This window comes from Salvia hispanica, chromosome 4, assembly GCF_029641045.1.
Source record: "Salvia hispanica isolate PSC_SH4W2 chromosome 4, Shi_PSC_v1, whole genome shotgun sequence".
NCBI classification, from domain to species: domain Eukaryota; kingdom Viridiplantae; phylum Streptophyta; class Magnoliopsida; order Lamiales; family Lamiaceae; genus Salvia; species Salvia hispanica.
In genome coordinates this window covers 56175703-56195115 of record NC_142695.1, presented here as the reverse complement: position 1 = coordinate 56195115, position 19413 = coordinate 56175703, and the positions used below count along the sequence as shown (strand labels likewise).

The 19413-nt window shown below is 34.2% G+C and overlaps 2 protein-coding genes and 3 pseudogenes across 2 annotated transcripts; 2 read left to right on the top strand and 3 right to left on the bottom strand.

The window, feature by feature from the left end:
- Positions 1 to 138: 138 nt before the first annotated feature.
- LOC125195428 (putative F-box/LRR-repeat protein 9) lies at positions 139 to 1327 on the bottom strand. The gene is made up of 2 exons (XM_089056948.1): positions 834 to 1327; positions 139 to 706 (listed from the first exon to the last, which is right to left on the bottom strand). Exons 1-2 carry the CDS (start codon positions 1325 to 1327, stop codon positions 139 to 141), a joined length of 1062 nt encoding a protein of 353 aa, XP_088913074.1.
- A 6647-nt stretch (positions 1328 to 7974) lies between these two features.
- Positions 7975 to 8606, top strand: LOC148929589 (dirigent protein 21 pseudogene; annotated as a pseudogene).
- Positions 8607 to 13108: 4502 nt separating this feature from the next.
- On the top strand, positions 13109 to 13856 carry LOC148929588 (dirigent protein 21 pseudogene; annotated as a pseudogene).
- Positions 13857 to 16492: 2636 nt separating this feature from the next.
- LOC148929587 (putative F-box/LRR-repeat protein 23) lies at positions 16493 to 17804 on the bottom strand (annotated as a pseudogene).
- A 142-nt stretch (positions 17805 to 17946) lies between these two features.
- On the bottom strand, positions 17947 to 19316 carry LOC148929586 (putative F-box/LRR-repeat protein 9). Its single transcript, XM_089069519.1, has 2 exons — positions 18860 to 19316; positions 17947 to 18734 (listed from the first exon to the last, which is right to left on the bottom strand). Exons 1-2 carry the CDS (start codon positions 19312 to 19314, stop codon positions 18173 to 18175), a joined length of 1017 nt encoding a protein of 338 aa, XP_088925645.1. The 5' UTR covers positions 19315 to 19316; the 3' UTR covers positions 17947 to 18172.
- Positions 19317 to 19413: the final 97 nt, after the last annotated feature.

The following is a 19413-nucleotide window of genomic DNA, read 5'->3' as shown; positions in this document are numbered from 1 at the left end:
AAGACAGAAAGAGGTTCATTGATACTCCTATCTCATTATTCACCAAGCAAAATGGGAGATATAATGACGCCTCCAACAAAATCTCTTTACAACCTTCATCACTAGAAATAGTAATAACCATCAAAACCTCCACAACAACTAATAATATTCACCTCGAATATCGTCACAAGAATAGTAAGTATGAACAACATATGCAGAATTAATATCATACCTATCCTTCCGTTTCTTTATCCAATCCATTAAACTGATAGAGTCGGTATGGAGCCACAGATCTTTTCTTTCCCGAGCAGAACGTCTTTCGCTAGAATAATAGTAGAACTTCTCAAATGCAGAGCATAGCCGAAGATCAAGTGATTTGAGGTGGGGGCAGCCCTCGAGAATCGCTTCCAGTCCCTCATATCCCATCAGATGTTCACAAAGTCGGAGATGGCGCAGATTAGGCATGGTCTTTCCAATTGCTTTAACATGCTCTGAAAAAGCTAAACCTTCTGAAAAATCTGAATCTTTGCTATGACAATTATGATATGAAAACGATTTCAGCATTGGGCAAGCGATCCCAATAGTTTCAAAATCATTGGATGTGAGCATCGGATTCATCATAAGGTGCAGCTCTTCCAATTGTGTCTGTTTCTTAATTCCCTTAATCAACTCACTTGAATCGAAATCATCACACTGTACAACTGTAAGGCTTCGAAGCTGACATGATCTGTGGAAAAAGTAGGAACATATATAGAGCATATTAGAGAGACTATGTATGGGAACAAAAATAAACAAAGTCTCTAAAACTAGAAAGATGAGAACAAAACAATCAAAATTCAGTGGAAGAATTGTACCGATCTGCTACGTAATCTAGCAAGCAACACAAATAATAAACGCCAAGCTTGAGGTTTTGGAGTTGTCCCTGGCTTAGATCAACTGCACGAACGACAAGATAATTGAATTTTTTCTCCCAGCAATGGCAAATGTCGCCATGTGTGCAGCCCCCTTCACTGAGGCAAATCTCTAAATCTATGCAGCCCCCGCAAAGGCAAATGTTGCCGAAATCGCGGGCGGCGGGACGGCGATAGTCCAAATCAATAGAGCGCCACGTGGCCGGATTCTGGCAGACTCTCCACCAAGTCTTGCACACGTACTGCGCACTCTCAATTATCTCTTCAGTGTACAACCTCTGCAGAATATCTGCTGTCAGATGCTCCGGTAGCTCGATCCACGGCGGCGAAGGAGGGGCTGAGGATGAAGATCCCCTTTTCAATTTCTTCGATTTTTTAGGGTTTCGTCTTCGTGGCTTCATGCTGTGACTATGTTGATTTGGGGCAGATGGTTTCATTGTGTTTTAATAAGCGGTCAATTTATAGGAAAAGATAGTTGAAATTTTTATATTTTTTAGGGATTCGTTTTCGTGGCTTCATGCTGTGACTACGTTGATTTGGGCAGATGGTTTCAAAAGATAGTTGAAATTTTTATATTTTTTAGGGATTCGTTTTCGTGGTTTCATGCTGTGATTATGTTGATTTGGGGCAGATGGTTTCAAAAGATAGTTGAAATTTTTATATTTTTTAGGGATTCGTTTTCGTGGCTTCATGCTGTGACTATGTTGATTTGGGGCAGATGGTTTCATTGTGTTTTAATAAGCGGTCAATTTATAGGAAAATATAGTTGACATTTTTATATTTTTTTGAAATTCTCCTATTCGTTTATATTTGAAGAACATTGTGTAATGCAAAATCCATAATTTATTTATAATGAACATTGATTGGGGACAGTTCAGAACAATGACTATTGCATTTCTTTTGTTTTTATGTATTAGTTCTATTTGGATAAAAAAGATGGATAGATAAGCTCAAATATAATGCAATTTTAGGTTAAAAAAATATGGATAGATAACGCAATTTTAGGTTAAAAATTAGTACTCCTACTACTGTAATTTAATATACACCATCTATCTATCTATCTATACATATATAAAAGACGAGTTTTAACCTTCTTTTGAAATATTTATAAATTTTGGGTATGAATTTAATTATTTATAAATTCGGCAGTTACATTGGAAAATGATTAAAATTTTGAAATTTGCAGCTAATTACTAGATTTGTGACGGCCTCCAAAATTAAACATTGTATTAATAACAATTCTGATTTTTAATTTTAGAAATTATTTGGCCGTTACTTTTAGTAGTTTATTTTAAATGATTTGCCGGAAATCTCAATGCTCTATTTTATTGCATTAAATAGAGAATTCAATATTTATTCAAAAATTAAGAGGGGGCATTACAAATACGTTTTTCAAAAACCAAAACAAACAACTACAACATACGTTTTTTCAATAGACCCACTGATCATGGTGATTAGTGCCACATACATATCATTTATATTGCATTTAAATCAAATTTTATTTTTAAACCACCGACTATGGTAAAGTAAAAAGTTTAAAAGATTTTTTTAAGGGAAATGAAAACGTTTTGGGAGTAGAATTTGGAGTATAAATATATGATATTTGGTCGCTAAAAATTCAATCACTCACAACAAAATTTTTTTGTACAAGATTGAAATTTGGCGTTTCTATTCTTACCATTGGAAGAACCTTAACATGATGCCATGATTCTTCAAATTGATTGGTGCTTTGCATCATTCGATAATTTCTTTAGTAGTCGAAGTTCATAATATTCGTTCCCACTATCCAAAAACAAATATGACGAGCGTCAACCTTAATTACTTCAATAAGGATTAAGAGGGGGAAAAGAATGGACGAATTATGTATGGTGAAAGAAGCCAAAATATTCGCAACGACAACAACTACCTGGCAATATAAGCGGAAGCATAACAAAGAGGTAAGATTTTCATCAAGGGAAAACGATAAAAGAGAAGAGAGAGGTTGTATATCGCTTACGTTCCTTTACTTATTGGAATAGTATCATAAGGATTTAATTTGGGGAAGATATTTAAAATTGTTATTCAACTTTAGAAATATAATTATATAGCAGTTTTTGAGGTCTGATTTTAGGGATATTTTCTTTATATATTTATTCATTGTTGTATGTATATTATTTAATCACATTCTAGATTGATATATTTAATCAAGGTTAATTGACATCTAATGTTTCTTAATTTACGCATTATTTAGGATAGAATCATTGGAAGAAACCGATGAATTATAATGTGAGAAATAATTTTTTGACATATTTCTATACTATTATAATTTTCTATTTATTTTATATAATTATTTTTATTTTAGATTTGAGGATAGCGAAAAATCAATTAACAATATCAATCAATCCCTAAACATATGAAAAAATATATATATACACATACGTAACAAAAGTAACTAAATCAGCAGTCATAAATTTCAAAATTTAACAAAATCGAAATATGAATATCGTTTATTTACATAGTTTAATTATAAATTTCAAAATCAAATTTATATTTTCTGTTATGTGTGACCATATTCTCGGCAATAGAGATCCAACAGTGTTCTAACTTCTAATCAACATGGGTGTTCATTTTATTTTTATTTTAAATCTTATTTTTAATTTTATCTACTTATTTTTATCTTACTAAAAAGTTAAAATTAGTGCCAATAAAATAAATGAACCGTGCATTGCACGGGTGTGACACTAGTACATATTAGTAAAAAGCAAGTTTTAGAAATATTTATAAAAATGTCATTTTAGGTTAAAAATAATTTAATTGAAATTCTAATCTGTTTTTCAAATATCAATAATGAACAATTAAAAAATAAATTCCAATAGTTATTTTGCATTACAATCGGCAGTTTCATTTTGAAATGTAACGGCTCAAGCAATCTTGCATAACTCCAGCAATTCGACCAAATTACAAATAGTTCAGTTTCAGTATATAATATGAGTGCCCCCATATATTCCGAATTTTGTGGTTGATATTTTATTCCTGATTTTGTATGTATGTATAATGTGCATGCACACAAACATGCAGTAGAACTTAAATGAATGAGTTAAGTATCCGATTCATAAAAATACAACTCTTTCTTTTGGTCTGTATCATTAAAATAGAATCTTTCCACCTTAGGAAACTTCTTTAACGAGGGGAGACTCATTTTGTTCTAACACTTTTTCTTTCTCAATGTTACATTAAAATTTGTGTGATTTTAAAAGTTTTTATTTTTAGTAAACGGATATAGGTACTTTTACGTTCATGCATCCAATTGCAATGAATGATATCTGATAGAGAGAGAGATGGAGCCATGGAGGGAGAGAGGTGTCAAATAGTCCGTGCAATTAAGGCAATGAATGATTTCTTAGGCACAATCGATACACATAATGGCTTTTCATATTGTTCCCTAAATTGAGATATTTAAGACTAGGTCTCATCCTCTTATAAAAAATTGCCAATCGTCAAATATTTACCATCCAACGTTACTTCTTGTGAACCAAATGTGAAAAAAAAAAATTCCCAAAGGAAACAACTCTTATTCTCTTAATATATAGTACTCCCTCCGTCCCACAAAAGATGTCACACTTGTGGGACGACACGAGATTTTAGGAAGTTTTGTTTTGTGTGTTAAATGGAGAGAGAAAATATAATTTTTATATTTATTTGAGAGAGAACTTTTTCCAAAAGGGGAAATGTGACATCTTTTATAGGACAAATTAAAAAAAAAAGTGTGACCTATTTTATGGGACGGAGGGAGTAGTACTACATCAGAAGGAAGGCAGTATACACTATCTATAGACAAAGAAGTCATTCCTATAGGTGTTTGAAAACACCAAAAATGGACAATAACAAAAGCAGAATCATCAAGATATATTAAAGTCATATAATCAAATATAACATTGTGGAGTATATCTATTGGAGTTAGGTAGCCTCAAGTGAATTCAAAATGAGAGCAGCGTCATAAGCTGTACATTGCAACTAATAAACGACAGAAAGGCGTTCATTGATATCTCACTACATACCAAGAAATATGGGAGATATAAATGAAGCCTCCAACAAAATCTCATTACTAGGGATGGCAATTCAACCCGAAACCCGTGGGCCGGCTCGAATAACCCGGTAATATGAGCGGGTTAGGGCTGTAATTTTATTACCCGAATACAAAACGGGCTAAACGGGTTGGCCCGAATGGGTTGGCGGGTTAAACGGGTTGGCCCGAACGGGTTGCGGGTCGGCCCGATGGGTTGTGAGTTATAATTATAAAATATTATGTTTTAGGGGTTTTTTATATTTTTGAATCCTCAGTTTTCATTCTACACAATCATTAGTCTTATTCAATCTTCATTCTACACTTTTCCACTCGATCCCACAATATTAGCTTTCAACTTCCATCTGAACTCATTATTGCACCGTCTCATCATCTGCCACTAGTGTCTTACCACCACCAAAGCCAATCAAGACAAAATTAAGAACTAAACCATCAAAATCTTAATATATTTATCATTTTAATAATGATTCATGTAAGATATGATTTTTAATTTTCATAAAGAATTAGTTACGAACAATGCCATAATAATGACACGAACACAAACTTTAATTTATATTGTAGTTGAAAGGCTTCTTTTCAAGTATTATTGAAGAAACTATGAAAATTTGAAGATTTTATATGATTTTAAACTAAAAAGAAAAAAAGTATCTAAAATTTAAAATCATTTTATAGAAGAAAATTTTGATACAAGAGATTATTTTCGAAAGCTTTTAGGCCCGAATAGCCCGATGGGTTAGCCCAAAACCCGACGGGTTAGGGTTAGGGTTGAAAATTTATGACCCGAAAAATCCATAACCCGAATGGCCCGCATCCAAATAGCCCGGCGACCCGAGTGGGTTGGCCCGAACCCGAACGGGTTAGCCCGATTGACATCCCTACTCATTACAACCTTCAAGACAAGAAATAGTAATAACCACCAAAACCTTCACAACAACTAATAATATTCACCTCGAATATCATCACAACAATAGTAAAGATGAATAACATATTCAGAATCAATATCATATCTGGATCAGAGACTTTCTCAAATGCGGAGCATAGCCGAAGATCGAGTGATTTGAGGTGGGGGCAGTCATCGAAAATCGCTTCCAGTCCCTTATATCCCACCCCATGATCACAAAGACGGAGATGGTGTAGATTAGGCATGGTTTTACGAATTGCTACCACGTCTCACGCAAACATTGTATCATCAACTTGAACGACACAGTTGTGATATGAAAACAATTTCAACATTGGGCAAGCAATCCCAATGGTTTCAAAATCTTCGGATATGAGCATTTGCTTCATCATAATGTGCAACTCTTCCAAATGTGGCAGCCTTTTTAGTCCCATAATCAAATCCTTTGAATCATAATAATCACATTTTACAACTGTAAGGCATCGAAGCTGACATGATCTGTGGAAAAGTAGAACATGGAGCATATTAGAGACTCTGCAAAATAAAGAATGGGACTAATCACCACAACAAGAACAATGAAGATGTACAAAGATGAGAACAAAATAATCACATGATGTACTGGAAATCAAAATTCAGTAAGATTGAAGAATGATGCGTATAGGCAAGATAATAAAAGAACAACACACCGATTAAAGAAATTGTAGAAAACTCAATTAATTAAATAGACGTGAAGAATTGTACCTATCTGCTACGTAATTTAGCAAGTCATTGAAATTCCAAACGCCAAGCTTGAATCATAATACTCATTCGGACTCACGATGATTGCATTCTTAAATGATATGAAAATATGAATAAAGTAGTTGAGTATGTAAAGTATACTGAAAAAATGATTGAATAATTTAACGAGAAGGGAAAATGAGAAATTTATCTAGTCGGTTGGTGATATCGAACATAATTGTGGAGCTGAATTTGAAAATAGAGATTTCGGCGTTTCACACACAATTGGTAAATGTAAAGACAAAATCGCACATAGGCGGTGAGCCATCATCTCATTCGAGTGAGAATAATGATCTATATTGATTTCATATTATGATCGTCCTTGAGATTAATGATTTTGATGTATAATTATATTGTAAATATATGACGATTTTGAAGTTGATTTATATAATCTAAATATTAGTGCAGGGGTGTGTGATCAATTGCTAACTTATTAGTGCAGCGAGATTGTTAAGGCTTTCTAATGGGACAGAGGGAGTACTTAATATGTAGATTGAAGATATGAACATGCAGCCAAATACACCATTTGAAAGAAAAGCGGAGTTGTACACAAAGCAAACATAAAAGTGAAGACGCTTGATCTACCAGAATTTTCAATACACCGAATAGTAATAAAGATACGGGGATATTCCTAAAAATATGCACATATTATAAAACCCTCTTGTGTAAATTTTACTTTTCAACTGTGATAAATACTATTCTAAATTTCTAATTAAGTTCTTAGTAGTCCTGCAAATTGAATAAAACCCTCTTGTATAAATTTTACTTTTCAACTGTGATAAATACTATTCTAAATTTCTAGTTAAGTTCTTAGTCGTCCTACAAATTGAATTAAATTTAATAAATTAAATATGACCCCTCTTATTCATTAGGCGGAAACAAATATCAGACACCGAAAGCTACTATACAGTATACACTATATATACCCAAGTTATTGTGTACCAAATTATAGTATCAACTTAATTTATTCTACCTAAAAGTGGATTTGAAAAATTATATCTTATATTTTGTTTTATTATTGAATCTCATAACTTAATCATAGATGGATAATTATATGATAAAAGTCATAGTCAATCCCTTCTAAGTTTCAATTGAATTAATCTCATATAGATGGATAAATTAATAGTCAATCCTTTCTAACAGAATTAATCTCACATTATAATCCTAAATGGATAATCATATGATAATGTCTCATACCTCAGTCCTAGATGGATAATTATAGAGTAATAATGAGTCATAGAGTTCATCAAATTTGAAACCATGCATCTATATAAACCCCATCCATCATCTCAAAACATATCCGCATTCAACACCCTCACCAAATTAGGGTTTTCTCCGAAAAAAATATGAAGAACTTAACAACATTCAGTCTTCTCTTAACAATAGCCACCCTCCTCACGGCCACCGCCACCGCCGCAGACACCCCATGGTTCCAAACCTTCTGCCAGGGAAACAAAGCCACGACCAAGCTTCATTTCTACGTCCACGACATCCGCGACGGCCCTAACGCCACCTTGTTCACCGTCGCCAACTCCTCCATCACCAACACCTCCCCCACCGGCTTTGGCCGGGTCAACGTCTTTGACGACAAGGTCACGGTGGCCCCGGAGCTCGGCTCGGAGGAGGTGGCTAGAGGTCAGGGCACCACCACTTCCATGGACCTAAATGTTCAAGCATTCTCCATGAACCTCAACTTCTTCTTGACCTCGGGTCCGTACAAGGGCAGCACCGTCACCATCAACGGCCGCAACCAATTCGCCGATGCCACGAGGGAGCTTTCCGTCGTCGGCGGGGCCGGCGCTTTCCGGAATGCTCGTGGATATGCAATTACAAGTAGCTATTCTTTTGAGGAGGTCAACAACTACAGTGTGCTCGAGTACACGGTTTATGTCACCACTCCATCTCTACCGTGTTGATGCTGTCGTTTTATTTCCACTTGTGTTTGGGTTATTTTGGTTGAATTATGTGTGAATAAATGATGTCCACAATTGCTTAATTATGATAGCATGTGTATTTTGAAGGAAAAATAAAAGTCTTCCATGACGTGGAATCGTGACTCGTGTTCCGATCGATTGATCTGAGGGGAATCGTCGTACCAACTGAGTTAATTTCGAGATGTATGGCACGATTACTAGTGCATGTTTGATGTTGCAATGAAGTATATGTTCCGTTTGGAAAATTTGTTTTACAAATCATAAATGGAACTCAAAACGGTGACTGCGAGTAGTTCATCAACATAATTAGAATACAGCATTTACTATAGTAATAGACTAATATCCCTGGTATAATATTTTCTTGGAGCTATATAGTCTTTAAATAGAATACTCAGATTTGTACGTATCCTATTTTATACTCCTATGTAGGTAGTAATCAAAATTAGTTTCTTTATACCCGCTAATAGGGATGTACCACAATCCGTGGGCTGGCCCGAATAGCTGCCAAATTTATAGGGTTAGGGCTGAAAATTTCTAGCCCAATTAGTCCGCATCCGATTAATCCGCGACCTGTTAGGGCCAGACCCGAAAATCCGATGGGCTGGTCCGAAAACCCAATAAAATTTCTATCGTTCTATTCGTTTGACTCCAATTCGATACTTCATTGATTATTTTATAATATAAATTACTAAAAATATAACTTTCAATTTTATATATTAAATATATAAATTATATATTAAATTTTTATTAACATAATAATAGATGTATAAATGAGAAACTTCGAATTCACTAAAATTAATATATATTTTTGTGCATAGTTGTCATTTTCATTTTGTGATGCAGTTAATGCTTCTTATTCAATGCACTTGTCAACACTTAAATTTATAATTAACACATTGTCAATTAATCGTACTCTATTTAGGGAGAAGGAAGTGTGATTCTTAAGGAGTACTAAGCTATGTGGATAATATAATGCCGTCATACAAGCTGAAATTTTTATAGAGATTGTTAAGGCTTTACTCTACCTACACAAATTTTACAAGAGAAATGCTCATTTCATTTCTAAAGAGCTCATAAGTCATAACCACATCAAGCAAAGATTTGTAGTTGCCACATAAAATTCTTGGTAACAAATATATAAACACAATTACACGATGGCTTTTAATAAGAACTAGATAAATTAACCACATCCATTGACTCATAGCATGCAAATTTCAATATCTAGCAACCAATTTTGTAACTATGTTTGTTGCCAAAATTTTCCAAGGCACACAAAATTCTAGAGAAATACATCACCAAAATTACAAGACTAGAAATAGTTCTAGATAACCATTAAAGTTCATCGCAACCATCCTAAAAATGATCATGATCACACTCAAAATTACTAGTATAGAATTCAACATTGTCGAAAACAGATTAGTCCTCATCATCCCATTCATCACGCTGAACAATTGGTTCCATTAAATCGAGCCACGGATCTTTTATTTGATTAGAACATCTCTCGACAAGAGCCCCTTCAAGATCAAGGCTGGCACTTCCTTGAAGATCAAGTGACTCGAGGTGGGGGCAGTTATCGAAAATTGCTTCCAGTCCCTTATTTGATTAGGCATGGTTTTTCCAATTTAATAATGTTACTAATTTTGTGAATAAAGAATGCCAAAAAGATCCACATCAAACTCAACGTAAAAAAGGTAGATACATAATAGGTAGATTGAAGCCTTGAATATGCGGCCATATACACCATTTGAAAAAAAATAGAGTTGTACACAAAACACACATAAAAGTGAAGACGCTTGATATATCAGAATTTTCAATACAAGGAATAGTAATAACCAGGGGCGGAGGCACGGTGGGGCCAGACGCCATTGGGCCCCTCAGCCTTTTGCCTATTTATTATATATAATATATGTAAGCAGCTTTAGAATTATGTAATGCCAGTGCAGTTGGGTAGAACTCTCCTTCTTGTTCATGGGGTACCAGGTTCGATTATGTTTTGATATTTTGAAATCTATTTCTTTTATTTTGTATTCAATTATGCTTTATTTGATTTATACATTAGCAAATTTGATTTTAAAGTATTTCTTTTATTTTGTATTCAATTATGTTTTATTTCATTTATACATTAGTAAATTTGATTTTAAAGTTACACGCATAATTCATTTGTGACTTGTTTTCTTATTTTCTTAAATTAGTAATTTTTGTTAGTTTTCTCATATTCATTTATGTTTTATGGATTTTCTCACATAAACTTTTATTGATTTTTTTCCCTTGTAATTTTATACATAAATCATTTTAATTTATAATCATAAAAGAAAGAATTTTACACTTTAAGATTAAAAAATGATTCTTCAATTTCATAATATTGTAAAATATTCATTTATAATATTAATAAAATCAATTTTAATGTGAAGCCTATTATTATAAAAAAAAATCTATAATAGTAAATGATAACTCTTTGATCAAATATGAAAATATATCATAAAATATTACTCCTAGTAGTAAAATATGTGCTATGCTCTATAAATCTATTCACTAATTATTTTTTCCATTATCTATTTTTCACGTGAGGCTTTTATGTTGCTCTCGTTCAAGTTGTTTCCGCATATTTAGCACTGAACACACTCAACAAATTTTAATGGTAATTTGGGCCTCCCATCGTTAAAATTCTGGCTCGGCCACTAGTAATAACCTTCAAAATCTCATCAACCATGTGACACTAGAATCAGAATCAGAATCAGAATCAGATCTCTTCAACGATGGCATACTAGAATCATATTGAATCCACGGTGGGATAGTAGAACTAGAACTCATAGAATCAGAATCAGTGGATTCAGTGTCATCATCCCTATTATAAGGTTCCTGGATCTTCAGATCTCTAATTTGATCAGAACATCTTTTGCAAAGAGAGCTTATAAGTCATAACTACACCAAGCAAAGATTTGTAGTTGCCACATAAAATTATTGGTAACAAAAATTACTCAATGGCTTCGAATAAGATCTAGATAAATTTACCAAATCCATTGACTCGTAGCATGCAAATTTCAATATCTAGCAACCATTTTGTAAACTATGTTTTGTTGCCAAAATTAGTTCAAAGGCACACAAAATTCTAGAGAAATACATCGCCAAAATTTCAAGACTAGAAATAGTTCTCGATAACCATCAAAGTTCATCGCAACCATCCTAATAATAATCAGGATCATACTCAAAATCACTAGTATAGAATTCGACATTGTCGAAAATAGATAAGTCTTCATCGTCCCATTCATCGCGCTAAACAATTGGTTCCATTAAATTGAGCCACGGATCTTTTATTTGGTTAGAACATCTCTCGACAAGAAGTGACTCGAGGTGGGGGCAGCCATCGAGAATTGCTTCCAGTCCCTTATTTGATTAGGCATGTTTTTTCCAATTTAGTAATGTTACTAATTTTGTTAATAAAGAATGCCAAAAAGATCCACATCAAACTCATCGAAAAAAAGATAGATATATGCTTAATATGTAGATTGAAGATATGAACATGCAGCCAAATACACCATTTGAAAGAAAAGCAGAGTTGTACACAAAGCAAACATAAAAGTGAAGACGCTTGATCTACCAGAATTTTCAATACACCGAATAGTAATAAAGTTACGGGGATATTCCTATAAATATGCACATATTATAAAACCCTCTTGTGTAAATTTTACTTTTCAACTGTGATAAATACTATTCTAAATTTCTAATTAAGTTCTTAGTCGTCCTGCAAATTGAATACAACCCTCTTGTATAAATTTTACTTTTCAACTGTGATAAATACTATTCTAAATTTCTAATTAAGTTCTTAGTCGTCCTGCAAATTGAATAAAACTCTCTTGTATAAATTTTACTTTTCAACTGTGATAAATACTATTCTAAATTTCTAGTTAAGTTCTTAGTCTTCCTACAAATTGAATTAAATTAAATTAAATTAAATATGACCCCTCTTATTCATTAGGCGGAAACAAACACCGAAAGCTACTATACAGTATACACTATATATACCCAAGTTATTGTGTACTAAATTATAGTATCAACTTAATTTATTCTACCTAAAAGTGGATTTGAAAAATTATATCTCATGATTGAATACTTATATCTTATATTTTGTTTTATTATTGAATCTCATAACTTAATCATAGATGGATAATCATATAATAAAAGTCATAGTCAATCCCTTCTAAGTCTCAATTGAATTAATCTCATATAGATGGATAAATTAATAGTCAATCCTTTCTAACAGAATTAATATCACAACTTAATCCTAAATGGATAATCATATGATAATGTCTCATATCTCAGTCCTAGATGGATAATCATAGAGTAATAATGAGTCATAGAGTACAGAATTAATCTCACAGCATAATCCTAAATGGATAATCATTTGATAATGTCTCATACCTCAGTCCCAGATGGATAATCATAGAGTAATAATGAGTCATAGAGTTCATCAAATTTGAAACCATGCATCTATATAAACCCCATTCATCATCTCAAAACATATATCCGCATTCAACACCCTCACCAAATTAGGGTTTTCTCCGAATAAAAAATATGAAGAACTTAACAACATTCAGTCTTCTCTTAACAATAGCCACCCTCCTCACGGCCACCGCCACCGCCGGAGACACCCCATGGTTCCAAACTTTCTGCCAGGGAAACATAGCCACGACCAAGCTTCATTTCTACGTCCACGACATCCGCGCCGGCCCTAACGCCACCTTGTTCACCGTCGCCAACTCCTCCATCACCAACACCTCCCCCACCGGCTTTGGCCGGGTCAACGTCTTTGACGACAAGGTCACGGTGGCCCCGGAGCTCGGCTCGGAGGAGGTGGCTAGAGGTCAGGGCACCACCACTTCCATGGACCTAAATGTTCAAGCATTCTCCATGAACCTCAACTTCTTCTTGACCTCGGGTCCGTACAAGGGCAGCACCGTCACCATCAACGGCCGCAACCAATTCGCCGACGCCACGAGGGAGCTTTCCGTCGTCGGCGGGGCCGGGGCTTTCCGGAATGCTCGTGGATATGCAATTACAAGTAGCTATTCTTTTGAGGAGGTCAACAACTACAGTGTGCTCGAGTACACGGTTTATGTCACCACTCCTAGGAGATGTTCGTAGACATCTCTACCGTGTTGATGCTGTCGTTTTATTTCCACTTGTGTTTGGGTTATTTTGGTTGAATTATGTGTGAATAAATGATGTCCACAGTTGCTTAATTATGATAAGATGTGTATTTTGAAGGAAAAATAAAAGTCTTCCATGATGTGGAATCGTGACTCTGTGTTCCGATCGATTGATCTGAGGGGAATCGTCGTACCAACTGAGTTATTTTCGAGATGCATGACACGATTACTAGTGCATGTTTGATGTTGCAATGAAGTATATGTTCCGTTTGGAAAATTTGTTTTTACAAATCATAAATGGAACTCAAAACGGTAATATTTGAATTTATATATAAACGCTCAATGAGTATCAATATATAACTAAGTTAAGGTCATAGAGGGCTTTTCATCCATAGATATTGCAATAATGGGAGATACAAACAAGAATGCATTTAAATTTAGAAATGCAACTCAAATCTTGGCCCTATAATAAAAATGATCAAATGATCAATAATTAACTAAAAACACGAAATGTCATTATTAATCAGTTTTAGGTCATTTTATAAAATTTGGGTTTCATGTCATTTTTAGATTATTTTAGGTCTTCCTTTATTAAAATGATCTAAAAATAAACTAACAATAGCCTAACAATGCCTTACATATAATTTTGTAATGAGTTTCTATATTTAAATATAATCTTGCACACATCAAAACCCTTAGCAATAATTGTACGATTTTTCTTGTGCTATCAATCGTGGAATTTATATGTCGAAAAGATTGAAACGCAATTGTTGTATTCCGTTGAAATTAAAATAAGGAAACGTGCTTTGCTTTGTTTTCCTATGTGAATGTGTGTGACTAGCTTGGTCAATTTTTTTGTTATAGCTTGTGGTACAATTATCTGGCATATTATTCTTATTTAATTTATTGAGAGATCTAACTTATTAAGATGTCTAAGTAAATTATCTTACTAGCGTGGTATATCCCTCATTAATTGATACCGTCTAATGAGTTTTAAAAATCATACATGAAAAAAGTTAGTAGAATTGTGAGTCCTATAATAAAATATGAGTTGATTGAATTAGTAGGACGTGAAGCTTCATTACTAAAAATAATAAAAAATGTTCCAATTAAAAAGGAATGGACGAAAAAGGAAACTGATGCCAATTAATGAGGGACCATATAAAACTAAGAATAATATTCATATTTAAGCTGAAAAAATTATTGTACAGAAAATTAGAATATCCATTGCAATAACGATAATCGTGACCTTAATTGTAATCAATTAGCTAGTCATGTACTCCCCCCGTTCTCTAATATATGTCTCAGTTTCACAAAAAATTCTAGAGAAATACATCACCAAATTTTGAAGACTAGAAATAGTTCTTGATAACCATCAAATAATCGCAATCATCCTAATAATGATCATGATCACACTCAAAATTCCTAGTATAGAATTCAACATTGTCGAAAACAGATTAGTCCTCATCATCCCATACATCACGCTGAACAATTGGTTCCATTAAATCGAGCCACTGATCTTTTATTTGATTAGACCATCTCTCGACAAGAGCCCCTTCAAGATCAAGGCCGGCACATCCTTGAAGATCAAGTGACTCGAGGTGGGGGCAGTTATCGAAAATTGCTTCCAGTCCCTTATTTGATTAGGCATGGTTTTTCCAATTTAATAATGTTACTAATTTTGTGAATAAAGAATGCCAAAAAGATCCACATCAAACTCAATGAAAAAAAGGTAGATAGATAATAGGTAGATTGAAGCCTTGAATATGCAGCCATATACACCATTTGAAAAAAAAAACAGAGTTGTACACAAAACAAATATAAAAGTGAAGACGCTTGATATATCAGAATTTTCAATACAAGGAATAGTTTTAGTAATTTTCAATACACCATTTATTACTTGTAATTTTCAATACAAGGAACAAGTGGATCCTATTTGAAAAAAAATAAAACTCTTTCCCAACACTACATCTCTCCTCCATCTTCTTTGCTTTAATAAATTACTAGTTTTAGTAATTTATTTAGAAATTGAATTACTTGAAATATTTAAAGAAATAGAGTTTATAAATACAAAAAATATTTATATATATTTTTATTTTTTTTCTTGTTTTCACTGGTGGTCTACTTGCATAGTCGTTGATTACTACTCCCTCCGTCCCAAGATATTAGAGCCCTTTCTTTTGGGCACAGTAATTTAGGAAATGTGGTTTAGTAGTATAAGTGGAGTTGGTAGTAAAGTAAATTTTTACCATAAATAGAAATGACTCAAATATGTTGGGACACCCCAAAAAGGAATAAGAGTCTAATATCTTGGGACGGATGGAGTAATTTATTAGAGCATCTCCAAAAAGAAAAGATAAATGAAAGAGGTATATGCTCTACTTACCTTATCAAAAAGTGAAATATACCGTATTTAAAAATTAACACATTCTAAAGAGAAAAGGTATATTGAAAGGTAAATTATTTTCTAAAATAAAACAATAGTACAAAATGCATTCCAAAACATAATAGTGTAATACATTCTCAAATATCTTCTCCATTGGAACTACTAATAAAAGACAGAATCCATTGAGATAAACCAAGCAAAAGGGGAGATATAATGAAACCTCCAAAATGCTACCTTACAACTTGAAATCAACTAGCATAAACGCCTACTATAATGTTAGGACTGGTATTTGTCCATATAGATTTAAGCCAAAATCGATAGAAGAAACCTTTACCGTCTACACCTACATAAAAAGTGAAGACATATCTTGAAATCTCAGGCACCTTAGCATTTTCATCTAATAAGGTTAGAAATCGTAAGAACGAGCAAATACTCCACAACCATCATCATCATCGAAGCCATCATCAGACTAAATCAGGCCTGCACAAATCTGCCAAATACGATGATGTAATGACATCCCAACCTTCATATCCGGATCTACAAGCAAATCAGGATCACTAGTGTTACCGTCAGTAGGGAGTATCAGATCTTTTATTCGCTCTATACATCTGTTAAACGGAGCTTATCCAGATCAACACCAGAGCATCTTCGAATATCGAGGGATTCAAGGTGGGGGCAGCCATCGAGAATCGCTTCCACTCCCTTGTTCCTCATATACAGTTCCCAAAGTCTGAGATGGCGCAGATTAGGCATGCTTTGTCCAATTGCAATAGCATGCTTAGTGCAGAAATTTTCAAAACCCTCATCTTCTGGAAAGAATGGATGCTCATAACAATGTTCATTATATGTAAATGATTTCAACATGGGGCAAGAGATGCCAATGGATGCAAATTGTTTGGGAGTGAGTGATGGCATGCTGATAAGGTGCAACTCTTCCAGTTGAGGGAGTTTTTTCATCAAATCAGTCCAATCAGTTTTCATTTGCTCATACCATGCGAGTGTAAGACATCGGAGCTGACTTGATCTGTCAAACGAGCAGAATATAAGACCATATCAGCGCTTTTGGGTAAAGAATGAATGGGAAACAACAAAATAGAGGTTCTAAGTGCAAGAATCACCACACTGGGATTATTTAGGTTGTCAAAATCCATAATGTTAAAGAATCATGTGTAGATGTAGGATACACACACATGATACTTATTCTAACCAACATAATATCATCATACAAGCTTGAAAATTCACATGTACAAAGCTTTTCTCAACCTCCACCCCATCTCGATGTATAAATAAGTAAATAACCAGAATAGATGTAGAAGAAGACATAGCAAAAACAGAAATACACATTTCCCATCCCGCTAGCATATTCATCCAACAAGATAAAAGCACAAGTGCTATGAATAAGAGAATCTTCGACCAAGTATAGCCTCTTTTATGCGAATACGACTGCGCATCCTCAGAAGTACTATAACTAGATCTCATTGCCACAAAACATGAAAATGACAATTATACACCAAAATTTCATTGCTTTCTCTATAAGCATTACTAATTCAACAATAGAAACCACAATCCTTACTATCATCATGTTCTAACCTGCGAAAGTTAGTTCAAGCACTTAGCAATTATTTACATCTAAAAATCAAAACTCAATAAGATAAAATAATGAGCATAATGTTGAAATTTTTGTAGAAACAACAACGAGATTGTTAGATATTGTGTTACCAAATAAATGTTAATATTGGAAAATATTATGTTACCAACTTACTAGGATGAAATTCGAAACATAATCTCACAGCTACTGAAACTCGAAAAAATGAATTAATTATAATAAGAACATATAATCAGAAGGAATATACACTATCTATAGACAAAGAAGTCATTCCAATAGGAGTTTGAAAATAATAAAATTGGACAATAACAAAAGCATAATGGAGTTATAAGCTGTACATTGATACTAATCAAAGACAGGAAGGGGTCATTGATATCTCACTACATACCAAGTAAAATGGGAGATATAATGAAGCCTCCATCAACATCTCATTACATCCATCAAGACTAGAAATAGTAATAACCACCAAAACTAATAATAATCTCCTTCAATATCATCACAAATATAGGAATGATGAACATTTTCAGAATCTAAATCAAAGCTATCCTTCCGTTTCTTTATCCAATCCATTAAACTGATAGAGTCAGTATGGAGCCACAAATCTTTTCTTTCCCGAGCAGAACTTCTTCGGCCAGAATCAGAGACTTTCTCAAATGCGGAGCATAGCCGAAGATCAAGTGATTTGAGGTGGGAGCAGCCCTCGAGAATCGCTTCCAGTCCCTCATATCCCATCCGATCTTCACAGAGTCGGAGATGGTTTAGATTAGGCATGCTCTTTCCAATTGCTTTAGCATGCTCTGAAAAAGCTAAATCTTCTGAAAAATCTGAATCTTTGCTATGACAATTATGATATGAAAACGATTTCAACGTTGGGCAAGCGATCCCAATGGTGTCGAAATCATCGAAATCGAGCATTGGATTCATCATAAGGTGCAGCTCTTCCAATTGTGGAAGTTTCTTAATTACCATAATCAACTCACTTGAATCGTAATCAGCACACTGTACAACTGTAAGGCTTCGAAGCTGACATGATCTGTGGAAAAAGTAGGAACATATATAGAGCATATAGAGAGACTATGGATGGGACCAAAAATAAACAAAGTCTCTAAAACTACAAAGATGAGAACAAAACAATCAAAAGCAGTGGAAGAATTGTACCGATCTGCTACGCAATCTTGCAAGCCATACAAATACCAAACGCCAAGCTTGAGGTTTTGGAGTTGTCCCTGGCTTAGATCAACTGCGCGACGGACAAGGTAATTGAATTTGTTCTCCCAGCAACGGCAAATGTCGAAATGTGTGCAGCCCCCTTCATTGCAAATCTCATCATCTCTGCAGCCCCCGCAGAGGCAAATGTTGCCGAAATCGCGTGCGGCGGGACGGCGATAGTCCAAATCAATAGAGCGCCACGTGACCGGATTTTGGCAGACTCTCCACCAAGTCTTGCAAACGTACTGCGCACTCTCAATTATCTCTTCAGTATACAACCTTTGCAGAATATCCGCCGTCAGATGCTCCGGAAGCTCGATCCACAGCGGCGAAGGAGGGGCTGAGGATGAACATCCCCTTTTCAATTTCTTCGATTTTTTAGGCTTTCGTTTTCGTGGCTTCATGCTGTGACTATGTTGATTTGGGGCAGATGGTTTCATTGTGTTTTAATAAGCGGTCAATTTATAGGAAAAGATAGTTGAAATTTTTATATTTTTTAGGGT